Source organism: Carettochelys insculpta, chromosome 23 (assembly GCF_033958435.1).
Source record: "Carettochelys insculpta isolate YL-2023 chromosome 23, ASM3395843v1, whole genome shotgun sequence".
NCBI lineage: Eukaryota > Metazoa > Chordata > Testudines > Carettochelyidae > Carettochelys > Carettochelys insculpta.
The window spans coordinates 14,220,460-14,235,491 of NC_134159.1; the positions used below are offsets into that span (position 1 = coordinate 14,220,460).

The window sequence follows — 15,032 nt, forward strand, 5'->3', positions numbered from 1 at the left end:
GACCAGACAGGCAGTGTTTGGAGCTGAGCCTGCAGCTTTCTGCTGGGCCTCTGGCTCTGTGGGACAGCGTGGGGAGGGGAGATTGGCACCTGGTGGGCGCCAGGCCCTTGGTCTTCGGGTCTCTGCTGAGGATGATCTCTCAGTTGTTTAGGGGTGAGGGGGGTGTCTGTTGTCCCTCCCAAAGAGCCGTTCCCTGAAGCAGGTCCTGGCAGGGCAGATGACTTACAGATCCCCCCTGGAGTCTGAGAGTTCCCCTCCCCGCAGGATGCGTGTGATTGGGCTGAAGGGATGCCTCAGTCTGGAGCCTTGGGGTGAATCCAGAGCTTCTTGCCTGGATGGGGAGGGCTCCTGGCCTCCTCCTTTTGGGTCATGTACCACACACACTGCCAGTCCTAAAGGCCTCCTCACCCACAGGAGTTGGGCGCGGTGCAGAGCAGCCGAAGCTGATGTAGCCAAGGACCAGTTCTACCATCCGCAGCTGCGGAAGGCCACTTTCCTCTGGCCAGCTGTGGCCTTCGAACCATTCCTCTTCCCCCTGCCTCATGCAGGCGGGGGGCTCCCCCAGGAGTGGGGTTATCTTTGCCCCACAGCACGTGGTGCTCCAAGCAGCCCCATGACTCCTTGACTAGGTCTGTGGGAACGTCAGTGCTTAATGGTCCTTCCTTTCTTGCGATCATCCTGCCTGGGGGCTGGGTTGGGTGGCTGTCATACCTGAGTGCTTTGCGGCAGAAGCAGGCTGCCGGTACCTCCCCCTGACCCCACAGGCCTGCGTGGGCTCCTTCTCGAGGAGGCTGTGGCTCATGCGATGCCCTGCCCCCAGCAGAGCTCAGTGGCTGGCTGTGGTCCCTCCTGCCTAGGCGCTGGGAAGCAGCGGTGGCCATCGCAGAGCTAGGAGAAGTTTGGGGCCCCAGCACAGCCCTGAGTTACAGGAGCAAGGGAATAAAGCCCCCCTAAAACATACGTGCGCTGTTCCAGCTCCACCCCCTTTCTGACCCATTGGCAGCAGCTGTTAAACCCTCGCTGGGCATGCTTAGAAATAAACCCATTAGCAGCGATGTGCTTTGAAATGGCCAGTGACCACCCAGAGGCCTTAATGCATTAAACAGTTGGGTTTAGAAAGCTGGGGGAGGGGAGGGAGCCAAAGCTAATATTTTACTCTTCATAATGACCTGGTGGCAGCTGCACTGGAGGGCATTAGATTGGATCTCCCGTCACCCCACTTCGAGGGGAGGGGCGGTTTGAGTTCCCCCGGGGCAGCCACAGCAGCGCATGGGAGTGGGTTTACCGAGTCGGTAAGAAGGCCCTGGCCGTGTGGCGGGGCGGGACAGTCACCGGGCATGGGTGAAAGACACAACCAGGTGGGGGGAAAAAAATTGAAGGAGACCAGAGGCAGGTGGCTGGCTGCTCGGGGGCGGGGGCTCCATGGGGTGTGTGGGTGTGAGAAGTGGCCGGATCTTATGCTGATAGGCGCTGTGGGAATTGTGGGGGTGAGGTTGCTGGCTGGATACCAGGGTGATGGGCACTGTGGGGCCTGGGATGGGGGTGTAAGTGTGGCAGGAGGCTGGATACCACAGTGATGGGCACCATGTAAGATTAGCCTGGAACAATGCAATGCAGGGAGGAGTGGGAACATGCGCACGGCCGTGTACGACTGGCAGTGGAGGGAGGGTGTGCCCCCTGGATTTCCCTGTTGGGACCTTTCACCCTGACCTCTCCCAGTTGGGTTTTGCCCACTGAGACTGTGGGTGTTCTCTGGCTGAAACACCCTTCAGCTCTCCCCTCCTCTCGCAGAGCCCTGGGGCACATGTCCTGATGGGGCAGGACGGAGCCACCCCCCTCCTCTCCTTTCCCTTCTGAGGTGACAGTGGTCCTGCTTGGATGTCTGTCCCGCTGCTGCCCTGGGAACGTGGCATCTGTTGTAGTTGGCAGGGAGAGGCCCAGACCAGAGGCTGCTGCATTTTCTCCTTCCAGGTCCCTCGTGCTAACCTCTTGTTTCCTCACTTCTAAAACATCCCCAGCCTAATGCTGCAGACACAGCTGTCCACGCCCCAGCCACACCGGGGCCTCTGGTGGGCTCCTTTCCTGCAGGCTGCTGACTGACCGACCTCTGCCAGCTGCCTGCAGCTCCTTCTAAGGCGCGGTCCTGACCAGGAGTAGAGCAGGAGTCATCTATGGGGTGTTCTCTGCTGCCTGTGCAGGTAGAGGGCAGAGGTGTCAGGAGGTCACAGTGGTTCTTGTCTCCCCACCCAAAGTCTGGGGCTGAAGGGGAAGAGACTCCTCATAATCCCACTCAAATGGCCCTGGCTTTGGCCGTCTCCGATCCTTTCTGCAGCTGCTCTAGAGGGTGTTGGAATGGATCTTCCCATCCTGTGTGAAGTTAGGAGTGTGCGTGTATGAGAGAGAGAGAGAGGATTTGGTGCACCTGCACACACACAATCCCCACCTTCCCCCCCTCACCCCCCACACGCACCCCCTGTGCTTGGAGAGGAGCATCATGGAAAGCTCCAAAGGCAGGTTCAGCAGAGGGCACTGGGCAGGGAGCGCGCTCTCCCTTCCGCGCCTGCACTTGATAGGAAAGGTAGTTTTGTGAATGACAGTTGCGCAAGTGCACCAAAATGCGGCCACCTCTGGGTGGGGGACAGCAGCAAAGGGGGTGTGACCAGCCCAGAGCCAGAGGGTTCTGAGGACCAGACTTTGGCCCAGGCACTGGCACACACACAGAGCAGGCTGGGCCGTGTAACAACCTGTAAGGTCTCTTCCGCAGGACCTGCCTCTGGTCAACTGCATTAATTCATCCGACCCTCAGAATGAGGAAGGGCTGAGCTTCTGGTGCTGGAAGCTTCTGCTGCACTGCTGGGAGCTCGCATGTCTCCAGCGTGGTGTGGTTCTGCCCCCAAAGGCTTGCAGGGCCAGAGCCTTTGGCAATCCCAGCAGCCAGGCAGGAATGTGCTGTGCTGGACGTGGATACAGAAACACACAACAACGGCTCTGCAAATGGCCTTGCTCGCTGCTTGAGCTGTTTGTATTTGCAGCCAAGCGTTGGACTGAGCCCTGTGTATTAGTATGCTGACAGCACAGGAGACAGCCAAGCAGTGGTTGTGCAGCAGGCGACGCTGGTTGCTGCTAGCATCCCAGAATAATACACGACACTCCTGTGTCCCTCACGCTGCAAGCTCTCTCAGGTGTAATGTGTCCGGCTGGGACAGTCCCTCTGGGCAGTGGGGAAGGCCAGTTCTCTCCACACTGGAGCGGGGCTAGGGGAGGACCCAGGAGCCTTGGGTGTTCTAACTCCTGGCTGATTCTCCTGGTTCCCAGGGGCTGCCTTCTCTGAGCTCTGCTGCATCCTTGGTGCCATCCCTCGGCCCCTTTGCGTACGTGCAGCTGGGATTGGTGTCCAGCTCTTGCGGACACAGCCAGATCAACCCCAGCCATAGGACCTGGGGACACGGCTAAGTTTGTTCTCCTTTGGCTGGGGATTTGGCTTTTCCATTCGGAGCTGGGCTGGAGGGGCCAGCATGGCTGTCCCACGAGCGGCTTGGTCCCGCACGCCTGGGGGGAGCAGCCACAAGGGGAGAAGCAGGGGGACCTGGGTGTCCCGTCCCCAGCACAGCTGAGTCCTGCAGGCTGCTGAGGCAGCTCCAGGTGGTCTGTAAGTTTAAGGCAGTCCCTTCAGCTTCCCGCAGCTGGCACCCGTCCCGCCTCCTCTCTGACCTCCAGACCAAGGTGTGCTCCAATCGCAGGGAGCTGGATGCCAGACTGGTGAAAAGGAGAGGCTGGGACCTGCTCCACCTTGTGCATGACAGGGGCAGCCCTCACTCATGATGAACTGCCCGGGGGCCAGCATGGGAGCAGGAAGCTGGAGATGGGGCTGGGGGCGTGCTGCCTCCTTTTCAGGCTGTGGGGAGGCTGCAGTTCTGGGGACTAATCAACCAGAGGACGCAGGGGGCTCAGGCATCCCTTCTTTTTGGTCTGCTCCACTACACACAGCTCTGCTTTCAGGATGGCTTCCCTGGGGGAAGGTCTGGCAGGGGGTGGTGGGAGGCTCAGCTGCAGCCACGTTGCTCCCCCGTGGGGCATGGAGTGGCCTGGGCATGGGCTGGCAGTTGCAGAGAAGCGATTCCTTTTCCCTGCCTGGTGCACAGCGAATCAAGCTGGAGATGTTGGGACGTATTTCAGCAGCCTTCTTTGCCAGAGGCCTCCATGGCTGACAACAGCCGCTCTGCCTCCTGGGCCCCCCTGCTTTGTAGCTGCAATAACCAGCCCCCCTCCCCGAGCCCCTGCTCAGCACAATCAGCATGGGATCCAGGATTGGCAGACGGCAATTGCCAGCGTGGCAGGGGGTAGCGCTGTATCTCTCCCTGCATGGCGCCTGAAGTGCAGAACATTTCCCGCCTCGGCTGAGCCTCAGTGGACCTGTGCCACCAGGTCAGTGTGCCCGCACCTGCCCCTGGGGTGTGTGTTCCCAGCTGATTCTGGCCTCCCCCGCTGCATTGCAAAGGCTCAGAGCCCAAGAGGGCCTTCCCCACCTGGGGGGACTCCCTGCTCCCTTCTGAGCCCCAAGGATCTGCTCCTGCACAAGGAGAGGTTTGTGGGCTGGAGTTAACACAGTGGCAGGTCGCAGTGCTTGGTATATGTGATACCAACGGCAGCAGTAAGTGACTTGGAAAAACGTGCCTAATATGCACGACGTGCCACGCTGCGGGCGCTGGACATGGTGGGCGCTGGGCTGCCAGTGGAGGGTCAAGTCAATTGGAATCGGCTTGTTGGCTTCAGGAGGCATCGGCTGGCCCCCTGCATGTGCCCCTTTCGAGGGACTTGGCCAATGCTGGGAGCATCTCAGCCAGGGGCTGACGGGAACTCTTCTCTGCCTTCTGTGCCCAGCCCTGGCACTTCACTGATGGTGCTGGACCCTTGGTCCTGGCTGCCCTGGGACTGCCACCCAAGCCTGGCTCAGTGCTGGACGGCTTTCCTATGCCTAACATGGCAGGATTAGGCATGGTGCTGCCACCCAGGCCGTGCCGCCTCTCCAGCAGCCTCCTGCCTAGGGCGGCAGGGGCAGGGAGCTGCATGGCAGTGCCCAGAGGCACCATGACTGGCTGGCACGGGACTCCTGGTAGCCAGTCTGTGGCAGCGTCCCTCTCTCCTCTCCTGCCCCCACTGTGCCAGCTGGAAATTCCCTGCCAGGGAGGTGGTTCACGGCTGGAACCGGGGCCCCACGGCAGCGGTGCGCCCCCTGCTGGGGGAGCCGCTTACCCGCTTGACTCGACCATCTGTCTTTCCCAACCCCAGGGCTTGGCGGGCAGCGAGGGCGACTCCCCTTGGCTTTGCCTGGGCTCTGAATTCCTCCACGCTAGCCCAGCCGCGCGCTCAGGCCAGGGCGGGTGGTATTGTCCTTACCCCTCCCTTTGGCATAAATCTCCCTCGGTGGGGCCCGGAGGGGCGGGTGCTTTTCTTTGTACTGTGCAAAGCCTCGCAGGGCGCGACGGTCTGGGTGTCTGGTGCTCTTGTGTCTCGAAAGCTGCCCTCCTCCTGGCCCCGAGGCCACACGGTGGGGGAGCCGGGGGGCGGGGGAGGGGGAGACGGGCCTCTCCCCACGCGGCCATCCCTGCGCTCTTCCAGCGGGAACTGGGAGGGGGTGAAGAGGGCAGGACCCGGCTGCTCGGGGGAGGCGTAATGAGTTTTGACAGGGAAGTCTCCGCCCCTCTCAACATCGCTCCTGCTCGAATGGAAAGCTGAAGCCGGGAGGAGGGATTTTCGTGCTCTCGGAGGGAGAGGCAGAAGTGAGTGGCACATCCCGGCAGCTCCCGGTCGGTGGGTCCCGTCTCCGAGGAGCGTGGAGCAACGCACAGGTGGCTGTGGCTCCGGAGCTGTGGCGGGGGGAGGAAAGTGCCCTCTCCCGGTTTCCCTTTGCGCGCTCGCCGGCGAAGAACTCCCCCGAGGAGCCGGGGCGGAGAATTCCCCCAAGCTCCCTCGCCTTTGTTTGATCTCGCCACGCTGGCTCGCGGCTGGGGCTGGAGCCGAGTGGCCGGCGCTGCTTCCCGTCCCCCCTTCTCCCGTCCGGTGGTGCTGTGAAGGGACGCTGGCCGAGCACCGGAGCTCTCCCAGGGAAGCCCCGTTGTCCCCGTGCGCTCGCCCAGAGGATCTGTGGAGGGTCCGTGCAAAGCCCTGGCTGGAGAGGGACGTGGAACCGTAACACCCTCCCGGCCTCCCCCACGCGGGGTCACAAACCCTCCCCACCCCCAGCTCGGCGCTGGCAGCAGAGACAGCAAGTTGGGAGCGCGGAGCGTGAGGTAGATGATTTTGTTTGGGGCTGCGCAGCCCTTTGGGGGCGCGAGTGCCAGCCCCGGGCGCCGGAGTTTGGGCGCTAACCCCCACTCCTTCCCACCCGCCTAGCCAAGCTGCCAGTGGCTCGGTTATCGTCCGTGGGCGCGTCCCTGGATGCCTGGCTCGGCGAGGAATCGGGCTTTCTCCTGGCAGGACTGGCATGTCCGAGCAGCGTGAGGAGGGGAGCTGGCCCGTCCCAGCTGGCGTGGCGGCGGCAGTGGTTGTATCGGGTCCCGGTGCTCCGTGCAGGCAGGCTGTGAAAGCAGGTGGCGTGGGAAGGAGGAGAAACACAGCCTGGGCTGCAGGCTGAAGTCCCAGCTCAGAGGAGGGGTGCGAAGAAGCCGCCCGCTGCGGAGACAGAGGAGAGCCGCTTGCCAGCCGCTCCTAGCGTGCCGGAGCCGAGCGGGGATGGACTTTGCCAGGCCTTTGAAGCGGCAGGAGAGCTGCCCTGGGCTGGAAGGAGGGCAGACTGCTAGCTGAACCCCCGTGCTGGGTCATCGGGTCTCAGCTGGGGGGGCAGAGGCTGGTGTGTGGGGGTCCCTCTAGGATTTGCAGACCCTTGCACCAAGGAAGCTCGGCATCCCAGCAGCGAGACCCAGCCAGCGTCTGAACTTGGGCAGCCACACCCACCCGGAGCAGCCACGCCTCCCCCGAAACAGGGACCTTTCTTCTAGTCGGTTCATGACAAGTTCTCCCTTTGCTGGGGGCAGGCCCCCCTCGCCGGACCCAGAGCTTCTGCTGCTGGGCAGGTGACCCAGTGAGGTGTCCCTGCCCATCGGAGTATCTTCCCCTTCACCTCCCAGTGCCAGCCCAGCTGGGCTGGGGTCTCCAAAGACGGGAGCTCGCTGGGCGTTTGCGCTCTACCTCCTGTGGTGCTGTTTGCTTTGTTCATGCCGAGCCTCTGACCCACCCTTGCACCCTCTAGCTCCATGGGGCTTTGTGAACCTGACTGCAAGAGTCTTTCCTGAGTTGTTCCTGGCTGGCCTCTCCGGCTCCGGGTCAGGCCCTGGGTCCTAACCCCTGCGGCATTGCGGAGGCTGTAGAGATGGAGTGCCTGCCTGCAGACTCTTCCTGCTGCAAGTGAGCGGTGCCCGTCGGAGGATGGGAATCCCTGGAAAAACGTAGCTCCCTGCAGCTGCGGAAGAAGAAGTGGGGTATCTTGTGCCCCTGCTGTGTTCTCTGCTTTGGATGTGCCTGCAGAAGGCTGGGCCCCCGCCAGCAGTGGCATGACGGCCTGCCAGTACCCCATGGCACCTGGCTCCTTGGAGCGGGACCGGATGTACCAGCACAAGGTCTCCCTGGTGGTCCGCTACTTCATGATCCCCTGCAACATCTGCCTCATCCTGCTGGCCACCTCCACCCTGGGATTTGCTGTGCTGCTCTTCCTCAATAACTGTAGGTGGCCCTGGAGCTCGCTTGAGATTACTGTGGCGGGAGGGCAAGGGAAGCCAGGAGGGCGTGGGGTTTTAAATCCAGACAGCCTTGTCTTGATTCCTGATTGCTCCCTCCCAGTCTGAGCTTCCATCCCCATAGTGTCACAGGCTGGGGTTCCCCCTTCTTACCCAGGGGTTGCCCTCTCTTCCTAAACACCAGTTGGTGTTGCCAAGCTGAGCCAGGGACTCCCTCCCCATCCTCTCCTTGCCCAGCCTGTTGTGAGATCTTTGATCCCACCCCTCCCATCCCCAAGGCCCGTTCTCTGGCCAGGGCTGCCCAGCACTGGGCTGGAGGTGGAAGTGACTGAAAGCTGGGCCCCCCCAAGCCCTTCACTTGCTCGCTCTGTCTCCCAAGAGCTGCTGCCTGAGCCAGCTGTGGGAGGAGAGAACGGGAATGTGATTTGGCTCGTGCTTAGAGGCTGCATTTCCTCCTGCCTGTTACCTACAGACCCACGCAGGAGAAACTGTCAGAGCAGCTGTTAGAAGGGAGGCAAGCAGCAGCTCTAGTGATTGCGGTTCTCTGTGCGAAGGGAGACGTGGCCCAAGCACAGGGCTGGGAGCCAGGGGCTTCCATGCACTTTAAGACACACGACTGCCTCTGCCACTGACTGCCCTGGGCATGACACTTCACCCCCCTTCCCCATTATACCCTCCTGTCCTGTGCGTGTCAGTGGGGTGGGATGCGCCTTTCTCTGCCTGCTGGCTGCTGTCCCCAGCATCCCTGCTCACTGCCCCCTCTGTGGTCTTCCCTGTCCTGCCTCGAGTGGTCAGCAGGAGCTGGTGTGAGCGGAAGGAGGCCTCCCCCAGGTGCTGGTCCTGCTGGCTCCGGGGAGCATGCGGCTGAGGTGATGACTGGCACCAGAGTCTGAGTGGTACGTTCAGGCCATTCTGTCAAGTCTGCTCAGAGCTCCTCCCGGACTGGGTGTGTTAACACCTCCTGCCAGTATCTCCTCAGACTTGGGTACAAAGTGTGGGGGAGAAATCCAGCAGTCCCCCATCCTCTGAAGCCTCCAGAGCAAACGCCCCTCTGTTGTGCCTTGGCTAGAAAGCTCCTCTGGGTCTCAAGCATCTGCTGTGAGCGAGTGGGGAGGAGACGGACAGGGTGGCTGGCTGGGACATCCAATTGCTGGCATCCGACAGTGCTGTGCCTCCCACCTGAGTGCAGTTAGAGCGCTGTGAACAGTAGCTGAAAGCAGTGTTGTATGGAGCAAGGTCCAGGCAGTGTTTCTAGTGCTATGGCTGGCCTGGAAAGGTGAGCTGGTGCCTGCAGCAGTGGACTGGCCCTCAGGAGACCTTAGGTCCATTTGTTCGTGCGTTAGTCTCGCTTTTAGACCGTGGGCAAGTCACTTCCTAAAGATGGGGGTAACTAGGTCGTGTCACTCTAATTCAGGAGCTAGAAGTGAAGATGTTTTCTGTGGAGAAGTAGGACTGGGGCGGAGGCAGCAGGCCCCTAAGCTTGCAAAAGGCAATTTGCAGAAACCCCCTCCATCCAGGTGGCTCCGATGTGTTCTCAGAGGTGGGTTTGTAACTTACTAGGCTTCTTTTTCCATGTTTCGGTTCATGATTCTGGACGACGCTCCTGGTCCTAGATCCATTCAGTCACACGATGTACATCCTGCACCTCCCTGTGGCCTGGACTATTCCTTTGTCTGGTTTGTCCCCCACCCCTGCCACTCCTCCTTGCCTGAGAGGTTGTTGCCCTCAGAATAGTGTTGTGGATCAACTCAACTGCCTTGATGAATTGGTGCCTTGGGAGGCTCGTGGGTGATAGGTAATAACTAGTTTGAGCTGCATCCCAGCTGAGCAGGGTGGCCTCGATGAAATGACACGTAATTGCCTAGAGCAACAAGAAATAACCCATGGGAACTGGGATAGCTGGCTGGGAAGGCTTTGCCAGGGCTGGGCTTGCCAAAGGAGCCCCAGGTAACAATGCCTGCTCCTGGCTGTAAGCGTCCTCGGCATGGCCAGGCATAGAGGGCTGGTTCCACAGGAAACTCGCTGAATCATCAGGTCTGAAGCCTAATGAGCCTCATGAAAATGTTGGAGGTCCACAGCTGGCACAGCAAAGCCAGAACTGCTGGGTTCTCCTCCGGGTTACAGCTGGCTTGCTCTGTCACCCGGGGGCAGTCACTTAACTGCTCTGTGCCTACAGCCCAGGGATAGGTGTGAGGCTTAAGCCTAGAGATCCTAACCCGGAGTGTTTAATGCCATCCTCCAGGCGTGGGCCGTGCTTTGTGGAGAGGGGAGCCAGGGGAGCTGTGCTAATGCTGGAAGAGTCTCTGATCTCCCCTGTGTTTGTTTCTTTGCAGACAAGCCGGGTAACTACTTCCCCCCACCGCTGCCCACACCGCACGATGGTAAGTACCAGGCTGCTTCCTGGCGCTTGAGTTTTTTGCACTTGGGATGCACATGAAAGCAAATTATTTGAGCCTCTTGTGCTTCCTCGAAGAGCCTCTCTGACCCAGTGCTCTATTTCTCAGCCTGACTCACGTCTTTCTCCCTGGAGCTAAATTGCTGGGTCACACACGCAGGCTCCCTCCTGTCCTTCTTGCAGGCTGAGCCCGCTGGGCAGCTCTCCCCTCCCGACCCCCCTTTCCCATTTCTCCTCCTGCCTGGGCAGGAGCAGAGGCTTTGTCTGCGCTCGCTCCTGGCAAGACACCCCACCTGGTGGTTCCTTTTCTTGGCCACCGATTCCGGGGAAGAGGTGGCAAGAACCCGCAGCAGGCAGACCCTATAAACCTGGGATAGCTCTGCTTGGCACAGCCCCCCCAGCTAAGCCCTTTAGCCTGGGAGGCTGGAGGCAGGGGGTCTTTTTCATCTTAAAGGCAGGTATGGGCAGGACCGTCCTGGGGGTGGGGCTTGGGGCAGCCCCACCTCTCCCGTTCTGCTGTGCTGCAGGCCCTGCCTCTTACCTGCTCCTGACTGACAGGGCCTGGGATTACCTGGGGCAGGGCACCATGGAGGTAGCAGGTGGTTGCCCCCCACCACCTCCCTCCACTATGTGGCTGCCCCCACCTTGGAGAAGCAGGGCCCAGCAGGCCAGGAGAGCGCGGCCTTTGCCTCCTACTCACCATTCCACTCTCTTCCGGCTCGCAGGGCCACGCCGCCCAGGCTGGCCACTGGCCACTGCACCAGGCTGTTTCCTGGATTGCAACCCAGCCCCTATGCAGCACGTCCCTCACACAGCAATGCAGCCAGTCCCCTTCTGGTCTCCTACAGCCCATCTCTCGAGCCTCACAATCCCCTGGGGGCCCACACCCATCCCAGCTAGGGTACCGCTGTCTACAGCACTCTCTGGTACCGCCGTCGTGTTGTCACTGCTGGCAGGGCCCCAGCAGTCCCTGATACTGAGCCTGTAAGCACTCCCTGTCCTCCACACCACACCCGGGAGTCCTCCCACCCCACCTCGGCCCGCAGTACAATTTCCTCACCCAGAGGCAGCCCGCTTCTGATACAGGAGGAAACGTCATGATGACTAGTTCTGTGGCCACGATGCAGTTGTCCCCCAGTGGCACTGGGCACTCTCAGTGCTTTTTCCACTGGGCATTGGTACCGGGGTGAGAAATACGAGCAAAGAATGGCTGCTTAGTGAACAGGTGAGAGGCATGGAGGGAGGAGGTGCCCTGGGCACACGGTGCTCAGAGCGTCAAGAAGTCTGGTCAGGACAAAACGCTTTTCAAGATGGTGACGTGTTAGTGTGGGGGAGGAATGGGGGAGCAGTTGTTTCCCTCGTGGTCCCTTTTGTCTCATCAGTGCGTAGTAAAACTCACACGTTCTGAAAGCTTTGGAAAGGAGTAACCCAAGACCTTGGCCGAGAAGCAGAATAATCAGAGCTATTTATTTACCAAAATCCCTTTTTTTCCTCAAGTCTTTGCTGGCAAAAGGCCCAGAGACTGAAGGCTTCTGCTTAACCACAGCATGGGCAGCAGCTGCTCAAGCTTCTCTCCTGTCCTAAGGCTACCCTGCCACAATGCCACAAACCTTGGTCCGGTGGCCCCCTAGTAGGCAGGGTAACAGGCTGGCAGTGTTTCCCTGAAACTGGGGAAGGGTTAAGTGGGTTCTGCAGACTCATTGAGGCAGATGGTTTATTGCTTCTTCTGCATATAAGAGGTGGGAAGTGCTTTTGGAGAGAGAGGGAAGACATAGGGTGCAGGCTGAACAGTCCAGGAAGGAGGAGCTATAGGAGCGGCTAAGCCTAGGGGAAGGTTTGAGCTATTCTTTAAGTTGGTGGGTAAAGCTGCACCCTGGGGTGCACAGACCAGTTTGGGAAAGGCACCAGGACTTTGGACGACCAGAGAAGTTGTTTCATGCCCCGTCTTTGAGTTCTTTGTTGGTACCACTGTACTAACCCTGCACCACATCTGTCAGATTCTGACTGCAGCTGGCACAGCGCTTTGAGTATCCTCCTGGCATCCGAGGCAGACTGGAAACTGGTTTGCAGCTGGGCATTGGGTGCCTTTTACTGCCCTGGTCATAAATGTCTTTGTTGACAGACAGCCAGCTGGATGCTTAGAAAAGTCCACCCTAATTCTCTTCCCTTCCCTGGGTCTATCTGCATTCCCAAAGGAATCAGAAGATTTTCTGCGCTTGGACACTCCACTGTCCCTTTATTGGACGCCCCCCAGCTTCGTGGTCTCACGCTGCCTTAGTGGAATTCCCTTTCCCCAGGGCCCAGCGTTATTTTCTTGATAGAAAAAAAATGTCTCATTTTCTCTCTCCACTCAGTTCCATCACCTCATCCATGTGTCGCTGGTTGACTGAACAGATAACCCCATCTGAAAATGCAGCCGATTATAGCATGCGAGTTTCTTTCTCCCTCTCTCTCTCTCTATCTCTCAGGGTGCGGGTGGGGAGAAAGATGGGGGAGAAACAGATGCCAGATAAAATGTCATTAATCTATAATTGGACCAAAAAAGACATACAATTCAAAAATAAAAAGGAACGTAGGTGTATCTCCCATCTCAGGGCTCTGAAATATTAATAGCCAAACCCATCCAACTGACACATTGCGCAGAGTCCCTGTCGGGAGGTGGCAATGCACAAGGCTCACATAGGTGCCTAAAGAGGTCCCTCTCTCAAGCCTGAAACAGCAGGTTAAAAATCCGGGACATCTCCCCTACTTGTGTGACGCATGGGGGTCAGCGTGGGGAGAGGGGTGTCTGTATGTGACTGCATCAGAGAAACTGGTGGTGTCTGTCACCCCTCATTTGCATACATATAATGGGACCCAGTGCTGTGAAGGCTTGTGTGCTTGGGCTTCATTTTTAAGCTCAGTGCGTTGACTTTCAGGAAATTACATACAAGCCTCAGGAAAAGTGTGTGCACAATTCATAAGAATGGCCATGCCAGGTCAGACCAAAGGTCCCTCTATCCTAGTGTCTTGTCTTCCAACAGTAGCCGGTGCCAGATGCCCCAGAGGAATGAACAGAACAGGGAATCGTCAAATGATCCTCCCCCTGTTGCATTCTGAGCGTCTGCCAAACAGAGGCTTGGGGGACCATTTCTACCCATCCTAACTAATGGCCATTGATAGACCTAACCTCCATGCGTTTCTCTGTCTCTCTTTTGAATCCTGTTAAAGCCGTGGTCTTTACAACATCCCCTGGCAAGGAGTTCCACAGGTTGACTCTGCACTGCATGAAGAAATACTTCGTGTCTTTGCAGGAGGTGGGCCTGGGCCCTCATTTGCAGGGTTGCCTGAGCCATACTGGGTCTTCTGCTCCAGTTAAAGGGCTGGCTGGGCTACGTGAGGTGAGAGTGCCCAGGTACTATGGAGGTGGGAGACACAAAAGAACAGAGGTAGGCAAGCCCCTGTCTCGTACCTTGGCCGTGTGGTTGTATTTGTCCTATTCTACAACCTGTAATTGTGGGGACCTCTTTCATTAGTAGCCTTAAACTTTCATCCCCTCCCGTGCCCAGTATTCTCACAGCTTGTTAGCTACTGAAAGACACTGGGTTGGGGCGGGGCTGGACTCTTTCTTCCTTACACAAGAGTTTTGGCCCCTTTCCTGCTCCCCTCACTACGTCGCGGTTGGGACCCTGAATTAGTGATGTCGAGGGCTTTGTTCTCAGGGGCAGCAGATTGTGTCGGGGTGGTGATGACGTTTGTTGCCAGGCAGATACTCTGGGAAGTGGGGGACACCTTGCCAGAGTGCTGTGAGTGTGTGAAACAGTCAGGCTACGGTGGCGGCTTTTTCTCTGGCTCTGCTCCACACGGAGGGTCTCACTTCTGGGCCATTCCTCCTCTGTGTTCTGGGCCAGATTTCCTGTCTTACAAATCTGCCTAGCTCTCTTGATTCCAAGGAGCTTCTCCCCATCTACATGAGCTGGTGCTCTGTGCTTCGCTATTTTGACGCTGACGCTCGAACGCTCTTTTGGGCTGTTTGTTTTTAATCTCTTCATTTCCAAACTGTGAAACCAAGCTAGACATGAGACTATATTATAGACGAGCAGCAAAGCAAACTCCCGGGAAGCTGAGCTATCCTGTCCCCTTCCCCCAGTGCTGCCTCCCTCGCGATCTATTGCATCACACTCTATTCCAGTACAGGTTTGTGTTTCTCTTTAGAGATGGGAAATGACTCTATCTCCTGACGACTCAGTTTTTGCCATTAATCTTCTAACTAAGATGCTCCTGTGGAACGATTTCTGTCATGTCTGTCTGCTCCAGTGGGAAGTGTGAATTTTTTTCCATCTTCTCTGCATTACCAAGGTTAATGAGAATCCATATTTCTTCGAAAAGGCTTTGTGGTTACGATCGTGGACTAAAAGTCATGAGGCAAAGGCAGATTGAGCAGAAACCCTGGATTCCTGAAGGAAACTGGCTCCAAATTTTGGACCCAGGGGTGGGATTTCTCTCTGCAAGGAAAGGATGGAGAATGAAAGTGCCTGTTAGTTTTTTAACCTTCATGATAGTCTGATGCCCACAAACACAACCCCACAAGCCCTAAAATGGGGACTTCCTTTGAAATTCCCAAAACACTTAAAGGAAATTCAGAGGGTTCCCCCTGCTCCACTGCCCAGAATCCTTTTGAGAAGGAGAGTAAGATGGAGGGTCTCCAGCTCACCCTTCCTGCAACAATGCCCTCAACTGCTGGAAGCTACTGGAAGAGGGGGTTGGACAAGCGAGTGCGATAAGGTCATTTATGAGTCATAACCTGAGGATTTGTCAATGAGCAAGTCTCTGCCCTAGAAAACTCCTGGACCACAGAATGATTTATGGAGAGAGATCTCACTTCCCCCAAGCGGGGATGACCAATGTGCTTATCTCCCAGCCCT

The 15,032-nt window shown here is 58.1% G+C and overlaps 1 protein-coding gene across 7 annotated transcripts in view; it reads left to right on the top strand.

The window, feature by feature from the left end:
• AGRN (agrin) overlaps positions 1-15,032 on the top strand; it is a 248,498-nt gene that overhangs the window by 117,136 nt on the left and 116,330 nt on the right. For all 7 annotated transcript variants that reach the window (XM_075018049.1, XM_075018051.1, XM_075018050.1 and 4 more), the window contains one exon: positions 10,067-10,114. In XM_075018049.1, the coding sequence (XP_074874150.1) occupies positions 10,067-10,114 (48 nt within the window). The remainder of the gene's footprint in view (positions 1-10,066; positions 10,115-15,032) is intronic.